The sequence below is a fragment of the Zonotrichia albicollis genome, chromosome 4, assembly GCF_047830755.1.
Source record: "Zonotrichia albicollis isolate bZonAlb1 chromosome 4, bZonAlb1.hap1, whole genome shotgun sequence".
Taxonomy (NCBI): domain Eukaryota; kingdom Metazoa; phylum Chordata; class Aves; order Passeriformes; family Passerellidae; genus Zonotrichia; species Zonotrichia albicollis.
This window is the reverse complement of record NC_133822.1, coordinates 525,075-548,457: the sequence shown is the minus strand read 5'-3', so window position 1 is coordinate 548,457 and position 23,383 is coordinate 525,075. Positions and strand designations below refer to the sequence as shown.

At 66.7% G+C, this 23,383-nt stretch overlaps 3 protein-coding genes across 5 annotated transcripts in view; 2 read left to right on the top strand and 1 right to left on the bottom strand.

Moving 5' to 3' along the window:
- The window catches only part of SND1 (staphylococcal nuclease and tudor domain containing 1), a 78,957-nt gene extending 66,540 nt beyond the window's left edge, over positions 1-12,417 (top strand). Inside the window, exons 17-24 of the mRNA XM_074540279.1 lie at positions 8,143-8,331; positions 9,206-9,347; positions 9,720-9,843; positions 9,939-10,008; positions 10,362-10,475; positions 11,279-11,482; positions 12,019-12,063; positions 12,183-12,417. Of these exons, the coding sequence (XP_074396380.1) occupies positions 8,143-8,331; positions 9,206-9,347; positions 9,720-9,843; positions 9,939-10,008; positions 10,362-10,475; positions 11,279-11,482; positions 12,019-12,063; positions 12,183-12,248 (954 nt within the window). The 3' untranslated portion in view covers positions 12,249-12,417. The remainder of the gene's footprint in view (positions 1-8,142; positions 8,332-9,205; positions 9,348-9,719; positions 9,844-9,938; positions 10,009-10,361; positions 10,476-11,278; positions 11,483-12,018; positions 12,064-12,182) is intronic.
- Positions 1,828-4,354, bottom strand: LRRC4 (leucine rich repeat containing 4). The gene has a single exon (XM_074540281.1). It carries the CDS (start codon positions 4,218-4,220, stop codon positions 2,250-2,252), a length of 1,971 nt encoding a protein of 656 aa, XP_074396382.1. The 5' UTR covers positions 4,221-4,354; the 3' UTR covers positions 1,828-2,249.
- Positions 12,418-15,588: 3,171 nt separating the features above from the next.
- LEP (leptin) lies at positions 15,589-22,934 on the top strand. Of its 3 annotated transcripts, none has more exons than XM_074540283.1 (5): positions 15,589-15,744; positions 16,985-17,566; positions 20,727-20,752; positions 21,362-21,531; positions 22,231-22,934. In XM_074540283.1, the coding sequence occupies exons 2-5, from the start codon at positions 17,517-17,519 to the stop codon at positions 22,591-22,593; spliced, it is 609 nt and encodes a 202-aa protein (XP_074396384.1). In that variant the 5' UTR covers positions 15,589-15,744; positions 16,985-17,516; the 3' UTR covers positions 22,594-22,934. The 3 variants fall into 3 exon arrangements, with proteins under 3 accessions (XP_074396384.1, XP_074396385.1, XP_074396383.1); XM_074540284.1 differs by having other exon boundaries at positions 15,591-15,744; positions 16,985-19,986; positions 22,231-22,931; XM_074540282.1 differs by lacking the exons at positions 15,589-15,744; positions 16,985-17,566; positions 20,727-20,752 and having other exon boundaries at positions 20,764-21,531.
- Positions 22,935-23,383: the final 449 nt, after the last annotated feature.

Here is a 23,383-nt window from a genome sequence, read left to right as displayed (position 1 = left end):
CCACCAGCAGTGCCCAGCACACTCCGTGTCCTGGCAGTGGCACCCGGTGTCCAGTTCTGTCCCCAGGCTGGAGGTCCCAATGTCCCCACACAGCCGAGGCTCCTGGTGTCCCCTCAAAGTGCCCCCACTCACAGAATGGGGGATCCCACTGTCCCCCAATCATTGGGGGTCCCGCTGTCCCCATGTCCCTCCTGGGCAGGGGCAGTGCCCCTGATTGATCCCTATCCCTCCTCCCTCCAATCCCAATTCCTGGCATGGGTGGGGTGTGACCCCCAATGCCCCCAGCCCCACACCAGGGTCCTGCTGTCCCCCCCATCAGTGCCCCCCTGCTACTGTCACCCCCTGATTCTCATCACTCCCCCCAATGTCACCCCATAATTGTCCTCCCTTGTCACCCTCCATGTCCCCCCCAATTCTCATCACCCCAATGTCACCCCCTAATTTTAGCCCCCCCCAGTTCTTGTCACCCCGATGTCACCCCCTAAATTGTTGTTGTCCCCCCCGTGTCCCCCCCGGTGCGCTGTCATCGCCCCCTCCCCTCCTCCTCCTCTCCCTCCATCTCCCTTTCCCGCTCTGCGATTTTTCCAAAGCTTTTCCTGCTGAGAGGACAAAAAACCCCTTTGAGGCTGGCGGGGAGGGGGGGCCCCCTCGGCCCCCCCGAGCGCCCCCGTTTAACCCCTCGGGCACTCGGCGTTACAAATTTGGAACAATATTTATTAAAATACAAAAATACACTTGTTTTTTTTTTTTTTTTGTTGGATTCGCGGTACAGTCGGATCCTTCCGGCGTTTACAGCCCGAGAGGGAACTTCTGCATCTCCTTCCCGCCTTCCTCCCCCCCCGTGGACACCCCCAAACCCTAAATTTTAGCTCAGCTTTGCCCCCCCCCCCTCCGAGAACATTTTAAAGCTAAAACAAGAAATTAAAGTAATTCCAGTGCCCGAGCAACCGGGGGGCCCCCCCTCGCTGCTGCCCGACCCCCTCCCCGACCCCCTCATCCCCTCGGGACCCCCACGAGGCACTTGGGGTCCCCACCGGGACCCCCCCGGCGCCACCTCCGATGCTGGTGGCCCCCCCATTGTCACCTCCCCCCCTCCCCAAGCCCTTAATTTCTCCCAGCCCCCCCCATTCCATGAGCAGCCCTTGGGGGGGGTGTCCCCATTGTCACCCCCTCCCGGGGACGGGGGGGGGTGTTTCCCACACCTCCCCCCCAGTCAAATAAAAGGACTAAAAATGCCGTTTTTAGTGAAGGTGGTTACAATCATTGGTCAGGTCTCCCGTGGGGGCCCCCCCAGCCCCCCAGGAGCCATAGCCCTGTGCCGGGGGGTCCGGGGGGCCCGGGGGGGGGGTGACAAACACCGTGGGAAAGGGGGTGCAGAGCAAAGCGGGAGGGGGGCACCCGCTCTCTGCCCCCCCCAGATCCCCCCCAAACCACCCCCCCGGGCGCTTGCGGGGTTCTCCCCCTTCCCGTGGGTTTTTTGAGGAATTTTTTTTTGCTTGAATACATTGCAGACGTCCATCCCCAGCCCTCAGGCTGCGCCCCCCGCCCCCCCCCCCGAGCCCCCCACCCCCCCAAAATCCATTCCTTTATTGCATTGGGAAGGTCTTGGCGCGGGGCCGAGATCCCGCTCCGGTGACGCCGGAGCCGCGGGCGCGCGGCCAAGGGCAGCGCCGCGGGGTGGGGGGGGCCGACCTCACCCCCTCCCCCAGATAACCCCCAAAAACACCCCGAGCCCCCCCCCAAAAACACCCCGACAGCTTCCGCCACCGCTCCGGCGTCCCCCGCGTCCCCCCGCGCCACGGCACCGCCGCTCGTCCCCCCGAGCACGGGGATTTTGCCTCTTATTACCGATTATTTTTTTTTTTTCCTCCTCTGTTTCTCCTGGTTTGTTTCTTTTTTGTGTTTAAATAGAACCTGCGAGTTAGAAAATAGTGGTTTTTTGTAGGAGTTTTGGGTGGGTTTCGTTAAATTTTAATAGAATCTGCTGCTCTTCTCGGCCCCGAGGTTGGCTATAGAAGCATGTACACGAAAAAGAGTCTCTTCCCCCCCCCTGTACAAAAGTTGTGTCTATTATTGAGGAATTCTCCTGGTTTTCCTTAGTATTGAGGAATTCTCCTGGGTTTCCTTCTTTTTGGAGTTCTGCTTTTGTGCATCTATTGCGTTTATAATAATTCGGGGCCGGGGTTGGAAGGTGGGGGGGGGGGGGACGACGACCCAAAAAAAAGCAGGAAAAATCCCCCAAAAAAGAGTCATATCTGGGTTTCCTGAACTTTCTCCTTGGGGTGCGTCTGGATTAAATAGGGGTCGGCCAGGGTGGTCCCAGGGGGGTGCAGGGAGTTGCCCAGCGCGTTCTCTGTCCAGTGGGCGCCGTGTCCGGCCTTGTAGGTGTTGTAGTTGAGGTGCTCGTGGATGTTGGGCAGCACCACGGCCCCCTCCCCTGCCCCGCCGGCCGGGGCGGCCGCGGGCGTGGCCGCGGTGGCCGGCGCGATGTCCTCGTCCACCTGGATGATCTCCACGGTGCGGGCGGCGGTGACGGTGCTGCGCTGCTGGTGGCGCTTGCGGAGCTTGTAGAAGACGATGAGCATGGCGGCGGCCAGCAGCGTCACGGCCACGAAGCAGCCGATGATGATCTTGGTGGTCTTCATCACCTCGTCCAGGCTGGTCTGCAGCTTGTCGCCGGCGTCGGCCGTGGGCACGGCCACCTGCTTGGGCGGGCGCGTGGTCTGCACCAGCACGGTGGTGGTGGTGGTGTAGGCCGGCTGGTAGCCCGTCGACGTGGTGGGCACGGGCTTGGTGAACTTGGGGGACACGTCCTCGGGGGAGATCTCGGTGGTCTCCACCGTGACGGTGGTGAAGAAGCTGTAGTTGGAGGTGTTGAGCTCGGCCGTGCTGACGTTGAGGAAGGCCGAGGCGTTGGAGTTGCCGGCCACGTTGGTCACCATGCAGGTGTAGAGGCCGGTGTCGGTCAGCAGCACGTGCGAGAAGTTGAGGGTGCCGTCGTTGAGCACGGAGAGGCGCGGGTGGCTCGAGGCGTGGCTCAGCACCGTCCCGTTGGGCAGCAGCCACCGCACCGAGGACATGGAGGGCGTCCGGCAGCGCAGCTCGGCCACGCGCCCCTCCGAGATGTTGAGGTCCGCGGGCGCGTCCATGATGAAGGGCGCCGAGCACTGGAAGGAGGTCTGGTCCACCTCCACCAGGAAGCGGCCCCGCATGTGCAGCGGGGCGTGGCAGCGGCCGCAGCAGGTGGAGTTGGTGGGGATGTACTCCCGCAGCCACCACGACAGCCAGAGGATGTCGCAGTCGCAGTCCCAGGGGTTGTGGTGCAGGTGCAGCTCCACCAGGTAGCGCAGCGGGGCGAACAGGTCGTGGGGCAGGGACGACAGGTTGTTGTGGGCCAGGTTGAGCTCCACCAGCGCCGTCAGGTCGTCGAAGGCGTTGCGCTCGATCAGGTTGATCTGCGAGTTCATAATCCAGAGCTTTTTGAGGGATTTGAGCCCGTGGAAGGAGCCCGGTTTGATCTCGGGGAAGTTGTTGCCCGACATCTCCAGCTCCTCCAGGCCCACCAAGGGCGTCAGGTTGGGCATGTCCTTTATGTTGCACATCCCCAGGTTGAGGTACTTGAGGTTGTACAAGCCCTCGAAGGCGCCCTCGGAGATGTACTCGAGCTTCTTGAGCTCGCCCAGGTCGAGGCGCATGAGGGAGGGCACGCGGTTGAAGGCGTAGCTGGGGATGCTCTCGATGGGGTTGTTGCGCAGCCACAGCTCCCGCAGCTTGGACAGGTACTCGAAGGCCCCGCTGGGGATCACCGTCAGCCAGTTGTCGAAGAGCTCCAGGGTGTTGAGGCTGGCCAGGCCGTTGAAGGCGCCCACCTCGATCTGCCGGATGGCGTTCCTGCCCAGCTGCAGCACCTCCAGGTGGTGCAGGTGGCGGAACGTGTCCGCCTGGATCATCTGGATGTTGTTCTCCATGAGGTTGAGATAGCGGGTGTTGGAGGGGATGCCGGGGGGCACCTCGGCCAGGCCGCGGCGCGTGCACACCACCTTGCTGAACTGGTTACTGCAGGAGCACACGGAGGGGCAGCTCTGGGGCCCCGGCGAGGCGGCGGCCGTGGCCAGGAGCCACGCGTGCAGGGTCAGGGAGGCGGCCAGGAGCCCCGGCCAGGTGCGGTGGCGGCGGTGGCGGCGGAGGTGGTGCACAGTTACCTGCCACAAGAGCTTCATGGTGTGGCACGTTCATCATTCACCATCGTCTGGGGATGGCGGCGAGAGCAGCAGAACGGGCTCGGGGCCCCCCCCTCTCCCGGCTCCCACGAGCTGGGGGGCCCGGCCGGCCGGAGGGGAGGGGGGGGGGGTCGGGGTGCCGGGGTCGGGGGGGGGCTCCGAGGGGGAGCGGGGTTTGAGGAGGGAAAAATTAAAATTTAAGGAGGGAGAAAAAAAAAAAATCAGCGGTAGGTGCTGGGAGGGGGGGTGGGGGGAGAGGAGGAGAAGGAACCCCCCCCCCGCCCGGCCCCGCTCGCCAGTACCTACCTGGGGAAGGAAGGGGGGATCGGGGGGTCCGGGGGGGCTCGAGGCGAGCGCGGGGGGCGCGGGACCGAGGAGGGGGGGAGAGGGGGGGGCCGGCTCCCAAAAAAAAAAAAAAAAAAAAAAAAAAGACAAAATGGCTCCTGGAGGCTGCGGTGCAGGATGGGGGGGGGGGGCCGGCCCGGCTAAGCGGGGGCCCGGCAGCCCCCGAGCGCGGCCAACCCCGCGGCCTCGCACCTCCGCCCGTGGGGCCGGCCCGGGGGGCTCGGCGGGGCCGGCATGGCCGCCCCCCCCAGGCCGCGGGGAAACGGCGCGGGGGGGGGGGAACGCGGGGAAAGTGGCGAAAAAGGAAATAATTAAAAAAAAGAAGCCGGGAGAAAAGGAAGAATTGGGAAAAGGGGAGGGAGCGGAGGAGAGAAAAAGTGGAAAAAAAAAAAAAATGAAAAACGGGGAGGGAAATGGGAATGGGGAAAAAAAAAAAAAATTGGCCAGGAAAGGGAAATGGAAAAGGAGGTAAAAACGGAATAAAAATCTAAAATAAAATCGAATCGAGATAGGAACGGAAATGAGGATAAAAGTTAAAATAAGGCTAAAATCGGATGAAAAACTAAAAATAAAAATTCAAAATATTAGGAAAAAAAAATAAACCCCAAACAACCCGGACGAAACCTAAAAATAAAACAGGAAAATAAAGATTAAAAATAGGCCGAAATAAATAAATAAATCGCGGGGAGCCCCCCCCGGGAGAGGGAAAAACGCGGTTCGGGGAGGGAGCGGGGGGGAGGAAAGGGCGTCGGCGTGGGGGGGGGGAGATGCCGGCGGGGGCACCTCCCGGTAGCGGCGGCGGCTGCGCTGGTGGCGGGGCGGGGGGGTCCCGTCCCGTCCCCTCCCGCGTGTCGTTCCCGCGTCCCCGCGTGGGTGTCGCGTTCAGCGGCGGCGGCGCGGGGCGATGGTGGCGGTGACAGCGGCGGTGACAGCGGTGGCGGTCGCGGTGCCGGCGGGCATCCTCCGGTGGCGGGGGCCGCGCGGGGCGGTGCGGGCGGTGCGGGCGGTGCGGTGCGGGGCGGTGCGGGCGGTGCGGGAAGCAGCCGCGCAGGCGGCTGGCTCATCCTTTTGTCCTTCAGTGCGAGCGCGGATGGATTGCTGCTGCCGCCGCTCCCGCTGCTCCTGCTGACGCATCCCGGCTCCGCACAGACCCCCCCGCGCCCCCCCGCACCCCCACCCACCCACCCACCCGCCGCTCTCCGGAGGGGCCCCCGCCGGCCCCGCTTCGGCCGGTGCGGCGGCCCCGGAGCGGTTTTTGTGCGCGGGGAGGGGGAGATGCGGGATGCGCCGCTTCCTCCTCCTCTTCCTCCTCCCTCCCGCCGCCTCCTCCTCCTCCTCCCCCTCCCCGCAGCCCCGCTCGGGGCTTGTGGAGCTTTGGGGGGGGGGCCGCTCCCCGAGCGACCCCTCCCCGGGGCCGGGGGGACGGACGGACGGACGGACAGAGGGACGGATGGACGGAGGGAGGGACGGAAGGGACGGACGGGGGCAGCGCGGGGCTCGGCGGCTTGGAGGTGACGAGGGCTGGGGGGATCCCGGCTCCATTCCCCCCCGGCTGAGCGGGGACCCCCGAGACCCCCGGCCCGCGGGGCTGAGACCCGACCCGAGCTGTGACACTGAGGGGGAGCTCCAGCCCCGCTGGGGTGAGGGGGGACACGGGGTGACTGCCAGGGGCTGGGGACGGGGACCACGAGACCTGGTGGCACTGCTGCTCTTTGGGGCCCAGGCTCTGCACCCCCGGCTGTGCCTTTGTCCCCTCCCTGTCCCTGGGACTGGGAGTGCACGACACCACCTGCAGCACCCTATGGGCCCCCCTGCTCCTGGTGGCACTGGTGGCACTTGGAGCTGTCACCTGAGTGCTGCCACTGGGTGGTGGGGACCTCTGTGGGGCTGGTGGCCCCTCTGGGACATCCTGTCTGGCAGTGCACCAGGGCACCCCAGGACCCTCCTGTCCTTCCTCACTCATTAGGAGTCACTGTCCCCATGATGGTGGCATGTCCCCAGGGGGCTGCAGCTGTTCTGGTGATGTCCCCTCCAGGAGCTGCAGGACCTGGTGACCTCCAGTGCCCCACGGGTGGGTCCCACATGTTCCCTGTCCACTGCAGTGGCCACATCTTGTCCCCGAGTCCATCAGTGTCCTGAGTGTCCCCTGGCCAGTGACCCAGGGGTGACACAGGGGACTGGGACACTGTTGTCACCCAGAGTGTCACCCTGCAGCACTGGGGAGGTGCCACAGGCGTGCACGGGGTGCTGACCCCAGGGACCAGCCTGGCACTGGCAGCCCTGGGGACAGCGGGTGGCCTGGGGCCATGTCTCTGCCACACACCGGCCATGGCAAGTGCAGTGCCGTGTCCAGTGCGGTGCCATGTCCGGTGCAGTGCCATGGACAGTGCAGTGCCAAGAACAGTGTGGTGCCATGTCCAGTGCCATGCCATGTCCGGTGCAGTGCCGTGTCTGGTGCGGAGCCGTGTCCAGTCTGGTGCCATGTCTGGTGCGATGCTGTGTCTGGTGCAGTTCCATGTCCAGTGCGGTGCCACGTCCGGTGCAGTACCATGGACAGTGTGGTGCCATGTCCAGTGCAGTGCCTTGTCCGGTATGGTGCCATGTCCAGTGCAGTGCTGTATCCGGTGCAGTGCCGTGTCCGGTGCAGTGCCGTGTCCACTGTGGTGCTGTGTCCAGTGCAGTGCTGTATCCGGTGTGGTGCCGTGTCCAGTGCAGTGCCATGTCCGGTGCAGTGCTGTATCCAGTGCGGTGCTGTGTCCGGTGAGGTGCTGTATCTATAGTGGTGACATGGCTGCTGTGGTGACAGTATTGTGTCTGCCGTGATGCCATCACCAACACTGGTGCCCAATGGCCAATGTGGTGCTCTCTCCTCCGTGATGCCCTGTCCACTGTGGTGCCATGGCCGGTTCAGTGCCGTGGCCGGCATGGTGCAATGTCCAGTGCGGTGCCATGGCCACCGCAGTGCGGGCACAGTGGGACACCTCCAGATTTTGGGAAGCAGCAGGAGCAGTTGTGGTGGAATGGGTGAGCTCAGGGCTGGGACAGGCTCCATGTGGCAGTGCTGGCAAAGCCAAACCCCACTGACCACAGCAAAGGCCATGGCCGGGGTTTGAACCATCGTGGTGTGGCCCATCTGTCACCCCAGGCCCAAACCTCGCTGTCCCCAGTGCCTCGGGTACACACCTGGCATGTCCTGTGCCATGTGCTGTCACCAGCACCACACTGGCCACAAGTCCAACCCATCCCGGGGTGGGGTGTGATTCCCAGGGTGTGATACCCAGGATGGGATACCCAGTGTGTGATTCCCAGGGTGGGATACCCAGGGTGGAATGGGATACAGGATGTGGCAGGACCTGGTGGCTTTGTGTACCCCGTGGGTGCGTCCCCATGTCCTTTGTCCCCCACCTCAGGGGGACACTTTGGGCTGGGGGTCCCTGGGTCCGGGCTGGGTGCAGGGAGGTGACTGGGGGGTCCCACCTGGGTGAAGCTGGAGCGCTGGCAGGAGGTGGCAGCTGGGGCAGGCTGGGCTAGGTGGGGACAGGGCCCCACAGCTCATGAGATTGCCGGGATCCCGCAGGTTGAGGTGGAGGTGGAGAGCATGGACAAGGCCGGGAATTTCATCGGGTGGCTGCACATCGAGGGCGTGAACCTGTCGGTGGCGCTGGTGGAGCAGGCGCTGTCCCGCGTGCACTTCACGGCCGAGCGCAGCCCCTACTGCAAGGCCCTGCTGGCCGCCCAGGACGCGGCCAAGCAGAGGAAGGAGAAGGTGAGGGGGGCCAGGGGACCTGGCCCAGCAGTGTCACCACCCCAGAGACACGGCCCCGTCCCAAAAGATGGCCCCGCCACACCGGGTGTCCCCAGCCTGAGAGATGTGCCCACCAAAGGATGTCCCCGTGTCAAAGGGTGGCCTCACTCCAGGAGATGTCTCCATGCCTAAAGATGTTCCCACTCTGAGGGGTGTCCCTGTGCCAAGGGATGTCCCTGTGCAAAGGGATTCCCCACCCAAAAAACTGATGACCTCACTGCAGAGAAGGTCACAACCCCTATTAATGTTCCTGCCCACTTGGTATGTGGGTGCCCACGCACCAAGAGGTGACCCCACCATGATGGATGTCCCCATCCCAGGAGATGTCCCTGTGCAAAGGGATTCCCCACCCAAAAAACTGATGGCCCCACTGCAGGGAATGTCACAACCCCAATTAATGTTCCCACCCAGTGCATGCCCACACACCAAGAGGTGATCCCACCACGATGGATGTCCCCATCCCCAAGAGATTTCACCCTAAGGAATGTCCCCACTCCTGGAGGTGTCCCCACCCCAAGTGATGATAGTTGCATGCCAAGAGTTGTCCCACCACAGGGATGTCCCAACCAAGAGATGTCCCAGCCCAGGGATGTCCCAGCTGAGGAATGTCCCAGCCCAGGGATGTCCCACCACAGGGATGTCCTACCCCAGGGATGTCCCAACCAAGAGATGTCCCACCACAGGGATGTCCCAGCTGAGGAATGTCCCACCACAGGGATGTCCCACCCACAACCCCCGAAGCTGAGGCCTGGGCACATTCCCACTGCTGGCCCCAGCCCCCCACCCTCCCATTGCTGTCACCTGGAGCGTGGCCGGGGTCCCCGTGTCCCCCCAGGTGTGGTCCCACTACGAGGAGACGCCGGTGGAGGAGGTGGTGCAGGTGCTGGAGGAGAAGGAGCGCACGGCCAACTACAAACCCGTGTTCGTCACCGAGATCACCGATGACCTCCACTTCTACGTGCAGGACGTGGAGACGGGTACGGGGGGACACCTGGGCACCTCAGCACCCAGGGGCACTCCCCAGACCAGTGGTGGGGCGAGTTGGATGGGATGAGGATCTGTGGCTTTGGTGGGTAACACCCAAATCCGTGTGTCCAGGGTGATGTGGGGTCACCTCTCCACCCCCAGGGCCATTTTTGGGACCTGGGCAGGGGTCCATGATTGGGGTCCAGGTTTGGGGTACAGAGGTCTTGGGGCAGGGTCTGGGGCTGAGGTCCAGGTTTGGGATCTACTGTTGAAGCCATTATTAGCACTTGGGGTGCAGGCCCTGGGGCCACACTGAGGAGTGGGGTTGGGGTCAGGTTTGGGATGGGGCTGGGGGTTTATCCTGGATATCCGGGGCCCCGCAGGTGCCCAGCTGGAGAAGCTGATGGAGAACATGCGCGCCGAGGTGGGCGCCCACCCGCCCGTGGAGGGCTCCTTCGTCCCGCGCCGCGGCGACTTCTGCATCGCCAAGTTCGTCGATGGAGAATGGTGAGGAGGGGACGGGGTGACCCCACGGGCTGGGACAGGGCAGCTGTGGGGTGTGGGGACAGGACCAGATCCCCAAAATCCCTCCTGATGTGCAGGTACCGTGCCCGGGTGGAGAAGGTGGAGTCGGGTGGCAAAGTGCACATTTTCTACATTGACTACGGCAACGTGAGTGGCACCGGGGAAACTGGGGGAAAGCAGCCCTCCATGGATCCATCCATCCATCCATCCATCCATCCATCCATCCATCCCTCATCCATCCATCCATCCACCCATGGATCCATGGATCCATCCATCCCTCATCCATCCATGGATCCATCCATCCATCCATCCCTCATCCATCCATCCATCCATGGATCCATGGATCCATCCATCCATCCCTCATCCATCCATGGATCCATCCGTCCATCCATCCATGGGTCCATCCATCCCTCCCTCCCTCCATCCCCTTGGTGTCCCTGGTGTCCCCCACGCTGTCTCCCCTCTCTGATGTCCCCTGATGTCCCCTGGTGTCCCCGCAGAAGGAGACGCTGCCCCCCAGCCGCCTGGCCCCGCTGCCCCCGGCGTTCTCCCCGCGGGTGCTGCCGCCCCAGGCCACCGAGTACACCTTTGCCTTCATCCAGGTGCCACAGGATGTGAGTACGGGGGGGCTCCTGCTGTCACCCCACACCTGGGCCCCCACTGTGGGCCCTGACCTCGAGCCTCCACCCCGTGTCCCACCCGTGGCCCCCAGACCCACACCCTGAGCCCCAGGTGCCACCTGTGTGCCCCAACCCCAAACCATCAACCCCAAACCGGTCCCAGTTGGGAGCGCTGACCCTGGGACCCAAATGTGTCTCCTGACCCCGAACACCAACCCCAGCTCCCCAGTGTGTGCCCTGACCCCAACCCTGAACCCCAACTCCCCGATGACACCGACCCCAGCCCCTCCCACACTCCAATCCCAGGGATACCCCCAAGCCCTCAGTGGGTTGTGGGTGTCCCCAAAACACCTGGGAGTCCCTGGGGTCTGAGGGGTGGGGGGGATCCCTGAGGGTCTCGGGGGTCTCTGAAGGCCATGGTGTGTCTCTGTGGGAGTGGGGTGTCCCCAGCAGCCCCGGGGGGATTTCCAGCGTTGTGGTGGCCCAGAGTGTCCCTGCTGGGCTGGAGTGTCCCCAGTGGGTGGGGTGTCCCCGAGGTTGTGGGGTGTCCCTGCTGGGCTGGAGTGCCCCCTGTCCCGGGGTGTCCCCAATGGGCTGGGATGTCCCCAGTGGCTGGGATGTCCCCAATGGGTGGGGTGTCCTCAGTGGGTGGGGTGTCCCCAATGGGTGGGGTGTCCCTGAAGTTGTGGGGTGTCCCCAGTGGGTGGGGTGTCCCCAGTGGGTGGGGTGTCCCCAATGGGTGGGGTGCCCCCCTGTCCCGGGGTGTCCCTTGGGGTGTGTGACGGCTGCGGGCGCAGGAGGAGGCGCGGGCGGACGCCGTGGACAGCGTGGTGAGGGACATCCAGAACACGCAGTGCCTGCTCAACGTGGAGCACCTGGGGCCCGGCTGTCCCCACGTCACCCTGCAGTTCGCCGACTCCAAGAGCGACGTGGGGCTGGGGCTGGTCAAGGAGGGGCTGGTGATGGTGGAGCCCCGCAAGGAGAGGCAGTTCCAGAAAGTGGTGGGTGCTGGGGGGCAGGAGGGGCTGGGAAGGGGTAGGGGGGCATTGGGGGGGTGCTGGAGGTGCTGGGGGTTGCTCTGGGTGCCCAGGGCTCGTTTGGAGAGGCTGGAGGCTCTCGGTGGGTGCTGGGATGTTGGGTGGGTTTTTGGGAGGCCTGAGGTGGGTGCATGAGGGGTGGGGGGAATGTTGGGGGGTGTGGGGTGGGTTCTGGGGATGCTGGGGGTACTGGGGTTGTCGGGTGGGTTCTGGGGGTCCCTGTACCCCCCCACCACCACTGGTGCTGATCCATCCCAGTCCAGCTGCTGCCCCATTGGGACTGTGACTGGGGTCATTGGGACTATAGGGGTCCCCCCACTCCCAGTGCTGCCCACCCCCCCAAACCCCCGAGTCCCCCTCAGGGCTGTGCCAGGGGGGATCACCCCAGCCCCATCCCCTGCGGGCAGAGGGAGCCTCAGAAGGACGGGGGGTTCCTGTCCCACCCCGGGGGTGCCCCCAGCCCCCCGAGGCCCGCGGGTCACCCAGGGCTGTCCCCCCAGGTCACCGAGTACCTGAACGCGCAGGAGGCGGCCAAGAGCGCCCGGGTGAGTGGGGCACCCCAGGCCGGGGTGGGGGCGTTCCCTGGGGCAGGGGCTGGGGGCGGCACCCCCGGGGAGCCCCCCAGTGTTGGGGAGCCCCCCGTGACAGTGCTGTGTCCCCCCAGCTGAACCTGTGGCGTTACGGCGACTTCCGCGCGGACGACGCCGACGAGTTCGGCTACAGCCGCTGAGGGGCCGGGGGGGCCCTGGGGGCGCCCCCAAACCCCCCGGGCCCCCCCCCCAGCCCGGCCCAGCATCCAGGGGGGCGTGCTGCGGGGGAGGGGCGCCCTCAGCCCCCCGCCCCCCAAAGCCTGGCCTGTATTTAACGCTGCAGAGGCCCAATAAACGTAGTGAAGCGTCCTGGTGTTCTGGGGTCTCTCTGTGCTGGGGGCAGCCCCCCCAGCTCGGGTCAACTCCCCCCACCCCTTCAGACCAAGGCTGGACCAGTGCGGGTACGGCCCATCCCAGTACAGCCCATCCCAATCAGTGGATTGGGGGGGGGGGGTCACTCTGGGGGTGCAGCCGTGGGACCCCCGGCCCTGTCCTGGCTCTGGGGGGCAATGGAGGGGGATGGGGGCAGCCCCAAGAACAGCAGCCAAACTCCCCCGGAGCCAAGTGGGGCCCCAAATCTGGACCCCATCCTGGGACCTCACCCAGGGTCCCACCTGCAGGTCCCACCCTTGGACCCCATTGTGGACCCCCCACCCGGGGGCCCCATTGTGGGCCTCCTACCCTGGGACCCCAAACCAGCCCCTGACCTTGGACCCCCACCCAGCCCCCAGATTTAGGGGTGCCAGAGTGGCTCCAGACCCTGAACCTCAGCTCTGGGTCCCACTCCTGGAGCCCAAACCTGACCCCTCCCCAGTGTGACCCCTGAACCCCTGACTGGAGGGGGGGCAGCACCCCCAGAAGAGTCCCCGGGGTCCCCCTGTCACCCCCGCACCCCACCCAGGGTCACCCCAACCCGCGCTGTCCCCGCTGTCCCCGCGCCGCCGATCGATTCCAGGGTGGGGGGGGCTGGAGGGGGCAGCGCTAATTGAATCCAAAGCCAATTAACATGGAGCGGGCGGATCGATAATTAACGCTGGGCAACGATCGTAATTAACGGGAGGGGGAGGGCAGGGGTGGCTGTCCCTTGTCCCACATCCCTGTCCCTGTCCCCAGCCCGGCCACCCTCACCTGCCCCAGCCGGGGCTCTGGGGGCACGGGCGGTCTCTGGGCATGTTGGGGGGGTCTGGGGGGGCTCTGGGCGGCTTTATGGGGCACTGGGCGTTTCTGACTCCATCTGGGAGGGGGGTCCAGAGACCTCTGGGGGTCCCTCGAGGGCTCTGGGTGTATCTGGGGTCTGCAGGTGCAGGGGTGCTGCTGGATGGTGCAGAAGGCTGCTGGGCTCGACTGAGTGGTACTGGCCCATACTGGTCCTTACTGGTCCGCACCAGACCTATACAGGGCGTACTGGTCCATACCGGGCCCATACCGAGCCCATACTGGTCTGTACTGTGCCCGTACTGGTTGCATACAGTTCTGTACTGGGCCCATACTGGTCCGTACCGGGCGGGCTCCGGGAACCGAACGGGAAGGGAAATGGCGCCACCTGGCGGGAGCGGCGGGAACGGCAAACACAGAACAGCGCGGCCAGTACGGACCAGAGCGGGTACGGCCCATCCCAGTATGGACCAGTGCGGGTACAGCCCATCCCAGTTGGGACCAGTGCGGGTACAGCCCATCCCAGTATGGACCAGTGCAGGTACGGCCCATCCCAGTATAACCCATGCCAGTAGGGATCAGTGTGGGTACAGCCCATCCCAGTACAGCCCATCCCAGTACGGGTACAGCCCATCCCAGTACTGGACCAGTGAGGGTACAGCCCATCCCAGTATAACCCATCCCAGTACGGACCAGAGCGGGTATGGCCCATCCCAGTATGGACCAGTGCGGGTACGGCCCATCCCAGTATAACCCATGCCAGTAGGGATCAGTGTGGGTACAGCCCATCCCAGTACAGCCCATCCCAGTACGGGTACAGCCCATCCCAGTATTGGACCAGTGAGGGTACAGCCCATCCCAGTATAACCTATCCCAGTACAGCCCATCCCAGTACGGACTGCTGCGAGTACAGCCCATCCCCGTGTAACCCACCCCAGTTTGGCCCATCCCAGTATGGACCAGTGCGGGTACAGCTCATCCCAGTATAACCCACCCCACTATAACCCCTCCCAGTATGGACCAGTGTGGGTATAGCCCACCCCAGTACAGCCCATCCCACTATGAACCAGTGAGGGTACAGCCCATCCCAGTATAACCCACCCCAGTACAGCCCATCCCAGTATAACCCACCCCAGTACAGCCCATCCCAGTACGGACCAGTGCGGGTACGGCCCATCCCAGTATAACCCACCCCAGTACAGCCCATCCCAGTATAACCCATACCAGTACGGACCATCCCAGTACAGCTCCGTCCCAGTGGAATGGATGGTGTAACCTGCCCCAGTATAAACCAATCCCACCACAAACCCACCCCCTTACAGCCCCCTCCCAGCACGGCCCCACCCAGTGTGGCCCCCACCCCATTACAGCCCTGTCCCATTACGGCCCGATCCCAGTATAACCCCTCCCAGTAGGGCTCCACCCCAGTACAGCCCCACCCTATTACGGCCCCACCCCAGTACGGCCCCACCCCATTACGGCCCAGTCCCTGTACGGCCCCATTGCAGCTGTGACGGTCCCGTCCCATTGGTCCCTGTCCCCGCCCGTCCCTGTTCCTGTCCCCTCTTCTTGTACCGTGTCCCCACTTCCCAGTGTCCCCATGTCCGCCTGTCCCAGTGTCCCCAGTTCCCAGTGTCCCAGTTACCCCCATGTCCCTATGTTCCAGCGTCCCCACAATGTCCCGGTGTCCCTGTGTCTGCATGTCCCAATGTCCCGGTGTCCCCAGTTCCCAGTGTCCCCTTGCCCTGCCTCCCGGTCTCCCCATGTCCCGGTGTCCCCTTGATCCCCGATTGTCGCCTTTCCCTGTGGCGGTGTCCCTTCTTGTCGCTGTCCCCGTGCCCGTGCCCCCATGGGGTGTCTGTCCGTCCCTGTCGCTGTGCCCGCCCGTGTCCCTCCCTTGTCGCTGTCCCCGTGTCCGTGTCTCCGTCCCTGTCCCTGTCGCTGTCCCCGTGCCCCCGTGGGGTGTCTGTCCGTCCCTGTCGCTGTCCCCGTGTCCGTGTCCCCGTCCCTATCCCTGTCGCTGTCCCCGTGCCCCCGTGGGGTGTCTGTCCGTCCCTGTCGCTGTCCCCGTGTCCGTGTCCCCCATGGGGTGTCCGTCCGTCCCCGTGTCCGTCCCCCCGTGCCCCACGGGTGTCCCGGTGCCCGCCCCGTGTCCCGCAGCCCCCCCGCGGGGGTGTCCCCGTGCCGGGCGTGGCCTCCCGCGCTATATTTGTCGCCGTGTCCCCAGAATAGCGGCAGACGCGGGGGAGGGGGCCGCCCCCCGCCCCGCCCCCCGCCCCCCCCCGGGCTATTTTTAGCCCCCGCGTGTTTCCAGGGGAACCCTGATGACGCAGTGACGTCAATGCGGGTCAATCGCCGCCGCCGGGGCGCGCGCGGCCGCCAAGGGGCCCCCCCGCACCCCGGGACCCCCCGGGCACCCCCGGGACCCCCCGGGACCCCCCGGGACTCCCCGGGCCGCCCCCAGCGCAGCTCCAGCTCCAGGTAGGACCGAGGGGCCGGGGGGGTCGGGATCCCCCTGTGCCCCCGCCCCAACCGAGGGGACCCCCCCACCCCGGGATCACCCCCGCACTCCGGGACCCCCGCCCGCCCCCTCCGGGACCCCCACCCTGCCGGCCCCGAGCACAGCACGGGGAGGGGGGGACGGCAGAGCCCCCCGGGACCCCCGGGGCCCGAGCCCCGCTCTGCAGCCCCCCGGGATTCCCCCCCAGCCCCCCTGCAGCCCCCCGGGACCCCCGGGAGCCCCCGCCCCAGCCCGTGACCCCCCCGCTCTGCCCGGTCCCCCCGGCCGTGTCCCCTCTCCCACGGCCCGGAACCCCCCAGTGTCACCCCCCAGTGTCACCCCCCAGTGTCACCCCCCAGTGTCACCCCCCAGTGTCACCCCCCAGGACCACCCCCCATGTGCTGACCTGGGGGTGCCCCCCTGCACCCACAGCCCCCTCCCCATCCCCGTGACACCCCCGGGCCCCTCCCTGCCCCCCCCCATGTCCCCTCTGTCCCGGGGGGCACCGGGGGTCCCTCAGCCCCAGCTGCCACCGGGGGGGTCACACCGCCCTCCCCCTCCCCACCAGGGACCCCCAAACGGCCCTGGCAGATCTGGAAAGGTCTGTGCCACTCACGCCACTGCCACCGTCACTGTCCCCGTGCTGTCACCCGCGGGGCTGGCACCGCTCAGGGACCCTCTGCGTCCCCCCCGTCCCCTCTGGGGGACCCCCAGGACCCTGCCAGCACAGCCACCAAGGGATGTCCCCTGTGTCCCCTTCATCCTCCAAACGGGCTCCTCGGCACCAGGGGGTGACAGGGATGTCCCCTCAGGATTGGGGGGTGACAGGGATGTCCCCCCTGGACCGGGGGGTGACAGGGCAGTGTGGCCTTGGCCGTGTCCCCCAGCCTGTCCCGCTCTGGCTGGCGCTGGCCCGGGGGGACGCAGGGATGGGGGTGGCAGCCAGCAAAATGTCACCGTCCCTGTCACCGGCCTGGCGGGGCTGCAGGGTGGGAACAGGGTGGGAGAGGGGACCTGTGGTGGGGATGGGGACACGGATGGGGACAGGGACATGGATGGGGACAGGGACACGGTTTGGGGCAGGGGATGTGGGTTGGGGACGGGGACATGGATGGGGACAGGGACATGGATGGGGACAGGGACACAGGGTGGAGCAGGATCACGGGCTGGGGATGACGTGGGCTGGAGCAGGGACACCAGGGACACATTCACTGCTGGCAGGTGATGGTGGCACCTCAGCCCAGCCCAGGTGACGTCGGTGAGGAGCCATCAGTGGTGGCCTCGGAGCCGCCTCCTGCTGTCCCTGCGGTGGCACCTCAGGTGGCACCAGCCCTGGAGCTGCCCTGGGATCCCGGAGTGCCACCAGCGGGGGAGACCCACAAAGGACCTCGGGGACACCGGACCCGAGCTGGGGACATCGCCATGGACTGGCCACAGAGCCACAGAGTGACCATGGGGACAGTGACCATCCAGAGCCACCCTGGGACCACAGGGCCATGGGGACGCTGCCCGGCCATGGAGCTTCAGGCTTGTCCTGTCACCACCCTGGCACATGGCTCGGACACCCCAGAACTGGGCACTGCCACCCAGCCAGTGCCACCGAGGGCCACGGGCCACATCCCTGCAATGCTGGGGGACAGACAGACCTGGCAGCTGAGGTGACACCGAGCAATGGCTCTGCAGTGACACCGAGCAATGGCTCCACCGGTGACACCAAGGACTGGCTCCTCTGGTGGCCTCCTGCCACCCCCAGATGCTGTGGTGGCCGAGGGACAGGAGCCTGGGGACACTCAGGATGTGCTGGTAGGAGTTGGTGGCACTGCTCTGTCCTGTGCCACCATCGCTCTGTGCCGTGCCACCATCGCTTTGTGCCATGGTAATGTCACCCTGTGCCATGGTAATGTCACCCTGTGCCATGTCTCCAGTGTCTGTTCTGTGTCCCCATCACTCTGTGTCACATCAGCATTGCTCTGTGCGTGTCACCTCACTGTGCGATGTCATCATCGCTCTGCGCCATGTCCCCGTGGGTCTGTGCCACACCCATGTCACTCTGTGCCACATCCATGTCCCTCTGTGCCACACCCATGTCACTCTGTGCCACACTCATGTCACTGTGCCACATCCATGTCCCTCTGTGCCACACCCATGTCACTCTGTGCCACACTCATGTCATTGTGCCACGTCACCTCACTCTGTGCCATGTCCCTGTCCCTCTGTGCCACATCCATGTCCCTCTGTGCCACATCCCTGCCGTTCTGTGCCATCCCCATCACAGCCACATCTCCTCCACACTGTCCCATGTCCCCCCTGGGCTGTGCCACATCCCCATCACTCGGTGCCATGTCCCTGTCACTCCATGCCACATCCCTGTCCCTCTGTCACCCCCCATCCCTCTGTGCCACATCCCCAGGGTGCTGTGCCCCGTCCCCATCACTGTGTGGCACGTCCCTGTCCCTCTGTGCCACCTCGCACGGGTGCCAGGGCCATGGCAGCGCACAGGTGACAGGTGGCACATGGCGGGTGACGTGTGGCACACGGGGGTGGCACGCGGGGGTGGCACACGGGGGTGGGTGGCAGTGTCCCCTGTCCCCCCAGCACAGGGACAGCCCGGGGCTGGTGGGGGCCGTGTCCCACCTCAGGCCCCGTCCCCGGGGGCTCCCGTGTCCCCGTCCCTCCTTGTCACCTGCTCCCTTGTCACCGCGGTGCCACCGGGGGCCACCGTCGCTGTCCCTCTCGGGTCTTTTTGCGGTCTGGGCTTGCTGTCCCTCCCCAGCCAGGAAGCCCTTACCCCAAAAAGCATCCGCGGGGGGCCGAGCCAGCGGGAGCCAGGTGAGTGCGGGGACACGGGGGGACAGCGGGGACACGGGGGGGACACGGGGGGGACAGTGGGGATAGTGCTGGGGGGACAGCGGGGACACGGGGGGACAGTGCTGGGCAGGGGGGACAGCAGGAATGGGGCCATGAGGGCACTGCAGCTCCTGGCACGGCTGGCGACATCCAGGGGGTGACACTGGGGACACCCAGGGCCGGGGGAGGTGACACTGGGGGTGCCAGGGGGGCACAACAGGTCCCAGTGCTCCCAGTTTGGGTCCCAATCGCTGCCCAGTGACGACGGAGGGGCCCGAGGGCGCCCGGTGGCCGAGCCACCCCCGGGGGACCCTCGGTGACAGGGACGGAATGGGGACAGAGATGGGGACATGCGGGACATGCGGGACAGGGCTCTCGGACAGGGTTTGGGGACACACGGGGCTCTGGCAGAGAGGACGGGGAGCGGGGCACGAGGGATGCCAGGTGGGAGGGGACAGCCGTGACGTCACGCGGGTCACCGTGCTGGCACTGTGCGTGTCCCCAGAGCCGCGGGGCGCTGCCAGCGGCTGCCGGGCACTGGTGTCACCGGTGTCACCGCCGCCCTTCCCGGCAGGGCCACCGCGCTCTTTGCCCAGTGTCACCACCGTGGTGGACCAGTGTCACGTGCGCGGGGACCCCCGCGGGGACAGCCCTCCCTCTGGGGACACCCGGGCCGGGGTGACAGGGACAGGCGGGGACAGGAACCCCCCAGTGACAGGGCGGGGGTGGCCCCTGCCCCTACAGAGCGCCCCCTCCCCCCCCCCCCCCGTGTCACCCTGGCGGTGTCCCCAGCGTGGGGGGGACCTGGGTCTGGGGGCTCCTGGGGACACATGGGGGACACCTGGGACCCTTGAGGACATCGGTGCTGTCCCTGTTCTGTCCCCATCCCGTGCCAGGTGTGTGAGTGCCACGGGCGGGGGAACACAGGGGAGACACAGGCGGATCCAGAGGGGGATTATGGGGACACGGAGAGGACATGGAGGGGACACGGGGTGACACGGGGGGGACACAATGGGGACACGGGCGCGTGTGCGTGGTCACGGCGCGCGGGGGATGTGTCACCGCGGGGCTGCGCTCACCTGGGCACGTATGCGCGGGGGGGGGGGACGGACTGGGGGGGCAATGGGAAGCCGGGACCCCCCCGGAGCCCCCCCGGTGTCCCCGGGACCCCCCTGACCCCCCCCCCCCCGTGTCCCCGGTCCCCCGCGGGACCCCCTGCAGGCGTCCCGGCCCCCCCGCGCTGCTCGGGCTGTGTCCGGCCGGGGGGGGCGGCCCGGGGGGGGGGCGGGCAGCGCTCCGGGAGCGGCCCCGCGCTATAAACGGGGGCGGCGCGATGGAGCCACGGCCGCGAGCGACGGGACCCGCGGGACCACCAGGTGAGCCCGAGCCCAAACCTCGGAGGGACCCCCAAAACCCCCCCGGAGGGACACCCCAAAACCCCCATAGGAACACCCCAAAACCCCCCCGGAGGGACACCCCAAACCCCCCATAGGAACACCCCAAAACCCCCCCGGAGGGACACCCCAAACCTCCCATAGGAACACCCCAAAATCCCGCTCAGGGACACCCCAAACACCCATAGGGACACCCAAAACCCCAGAGGGACACCCCAAAAATCCCCCCGGAGGGACACCCCGCTCAGGGACACCCCAAACCCCCCATAGGAACACCCCAAAACCCTCCCGGAGGGACACCCCGCTCAGGGACTCCCCAAACACCCATAGGGACCCCCCCAGGTGCTCAGGGACACCCCAGCCCCTCCCAGGGACCCCCACCCCAGGGTATCCCCCCCAATCCCCTCACCCCGGGGGTCTCGGGCTGTGTCACCCCCGGGGGTCCCCAGTGTCTCCCCTCCCCAGGGACCTGCGGGTTCGCTGTCCCGGGCCTGGCTGGCACCGAAGCCCCGGGGGCTCTGGGCACCCCCTTGTCCCTGTCATTGTCCCCCCGGCCCCTGTTGTCCCCGAGGTGGTGGCAGTGCCCCCCGGCCGTGTCCCCCGGCCCGCGGGGACACCGTGGGTGCCCCAGGGGCCCGCGGGCCGCCCCCACCCCGGCCGGTGGGCTGGTGGCACCGGCGGGGTCCCCGTGCCCCTCCGTCACCGGCACCGTCTCGTTCCAGGCTCAGCGAGGGCGTGCGAGGCTCCGGTGAGTGGCACTGTCCCCGTGTCCCCTCGGTGTCCCCCTGTCCCCGTGTCACCAGCACAGCCCCGTCTTCCCCCATCCCTGTGTCCCCCCCTCCCGTGTGTCCCCTCCATCCCTGTGTCACCCGTGTGCCCCTGTCCTCTGCACCCCCAGGTCCCCTCCACCCGTGTGTCCCCTCCATCCCTGTGTCACCCGTGTCCCCCTGTCCTCGCACCCCAGGTCCTCCGTGTCCCCCCATCCCCGAGCTGTGGGTGACAAGGTCCCCCCAGTGTCCATCCCGCGCCCCCAGGGAGGTGACACAGCCCCGGGGACCCAACGCCACCGCGTCCCTCCCGTCCCCGCTCTGTCACTGTCGCTGTCACTGTCCCCGCGTGGTCAGGGCCAGGCCGCGGTGGTGGCGCTGGTGACAGGTGCCAAAGGGCTCCGGGAAGGCGTCAGGGACACGGCCCGGGCGCACGTGCCAGCGGGGACACGGTGCCACCGTGCCGAGCGCCCCGTGTGCCCGCGGCGCCGCTTCCCGCATGTCCCTGCGCGCTGTCCCGGTGACACCGGCGCTGCCCCGGCACGGGGGTGACCCGGGCGGTTTCGGTGACAGCCGCGTCCCCTCCGCAGAGGCCGCGGGCGGGATGCGGGGTCCCGGCGTGTCCCTGTGCGCGCTGCTGTGCCTGGCCGTGGCCGTGGCCGTGCCGGTGGGCGGGGGTCGCCCCGTGCGGCTCGAGAGGGTCCGGGCGGACGCGCGGGCCCTGACCCGGACCCTGAGCACGCGCCTGCAGCAGCTCCAGGTGACACCGGGGACACCCACGGGGACACCCACGGGGGGGGCTGGGGCTGTGACACAGCTGTGACACCCGGGAGGGACTGGGGGACACCCACGGGGGGGGTTTGTCCTCACTGGGGGGATCCTGTTCTCCAAAGTGGGGTGGGGTCTCCAGGGGGGTCTCCCATAGGAGGGACCCCGTGCTCAGATTTGAGGGCTCCCCAGGAAGGGGCGCCGGGGGCTGGGTGAGTCTGGGGGCTATGACCCCAAATCGGGCACCCCAGGGATGGGGTCTGGGGGAGATTTGGGGGTCTGCACACCCAGGGATGGGGTCTGGGGGAGATTTGGGGGTCTGCACCCTGAGGGATGGGGTCTCGGGGAAATTTGGGGGTCTGCACCCCAGGGATGGGGTCTGGGGGAGATTTGGGGGCCTGCACACCCAGGGATGGGGTCTGGGGGAGATTTGGTCGTCTGCAGCCTCAGGGATGGGGTCTGGGGGGGATTTGGGGGTCTGCACCCTCAGGGATAGGGTCTGGGGGAGATTTGGGGGTCTGCACCCTCAGGGATGGGGTCTGGGGAGTCTGCACCCACAGGGTTGGGGTCCCCAAGCAGGGACAGCCATGGCAGGGAGGGCTCTGTGCCCCAAACCGGGGTGCCCAGGGGGCTCCCCAAGGCTGGCCGGGTGCCCCCCCCGCCCTGACGCCCCCCACCCCGTTTCCCCCAGCTGTTCCCGCTGACCCTGCGCATCTCGGGCCTGGAGGGGGTCCCGGAGGGGGCGCTCCCGGACGGGGCGCCGCCCCCGGGGCTGGGCTGGGCGGCGCAGCGGCTCCAGCTGTTCCAGCGGCTGCTGGCGGCGCTGCCCGGGCCCGACGTGCGCCTGGCGCAGGTGAGCAACGACCTGGAGAACCTGCGCAGCCTGCTGGGCGTGCTGGGCGCGCTGCTGGGCTGCCCCGCGCCCCCCGCGCCCCCCGCGGCCCCCGCCCCGCACGGCGAGGCCCCGCACACGCTGGCCGGGGTGGCCCTGGCGCGGCTCCGCGGCTGCCTGGACGGCGTCGCCGCCCGCCTCGAGGGGGTCCCCGCGTGCTAGGGACCCCCGGGACCCCCCCCGGACACGGGGACACGGGCGGGACCTCAGCGGGGCTCAGCAGGACCCGCAGACAGGACCAGGAGCTCACTGGGGACACCACGCGTGGCCCCGGGCACTGGAGCGACTCCAGCTGCTGCCAGCACCTTTTTCTACATTACTGTTATTATTATTATTACTGTTACTGTTATTATTAATTTATTTAACTTAAAGCCTCTTTTCCAGCAGCCTCAGGCGTGTCTCTGATGACTCTGGGGACAAGGGACAACCCTGGGAACATCAGCCACATGGGGACAAGGGACTCCCCTGAGAAATGGGATCCACAGTGTCATGGGGGCACCTGGGCACAAGGGACACCCCTGGGACAAGGGACATTCCGTGGAACAAGGGACACCCGTGGGACATGGGAGCCCTGGGGACGAGGAACAACCCCCGGGGACAAGAGACACCCCTGGGACAAGGGACACTGCAGGGATATGGGACCCCTGGGGACATGGGATGTTTGGGACAGCGGCCACACGGGGCCAAGGGACCCCTCGGGACACGGGGGTACCTGAGGACAAGGGACAGCGGGGCCCTGGGATGTGCTGGCCCCCAGGGCAGGGGTGACACGGGGACACGCCCGTGACTCAGTGGCAGCTGATGAGTCGCTGGTGGCTCTGCCACCCCCGGCCTGGTGTGACCCTGACATGTCCAGCCAGGCTGGGGACACGGGGGGGGCTGGACCCCCAGGACAGGGAGAGAGGAACAGGGGGACAAAGGGGACACAAGGATGAGGGGGACAGGGGGGGGA

What these genes read in the sequence shown, in the direction of transcription:
- LRRC4 (XM_074540281.1), bottom strand. Translation starts at nt 4,220, where the DNA reads ATGAAGCTCTTGTGGCAGGTAACTGTGCACCACCTCCGCCGCCACCGC.
- LEP (XM_074540282.1), top strand. Translation starts at nt 21,271, where the DNA reads ATGTCCCTGCGCGCTGTCCCGGTGACACCGGCGCTGCCCCGGCACGGG. An exon ending in CGCGCCTGCAGCAGCTCCAG is followed by an intron (nt 21,532 to 22,230) that starts GTGACACCGGGG and finishes CGTTTCCCCCAG; the next exon opens with CTGTTCCCGCTGACCCTGCG.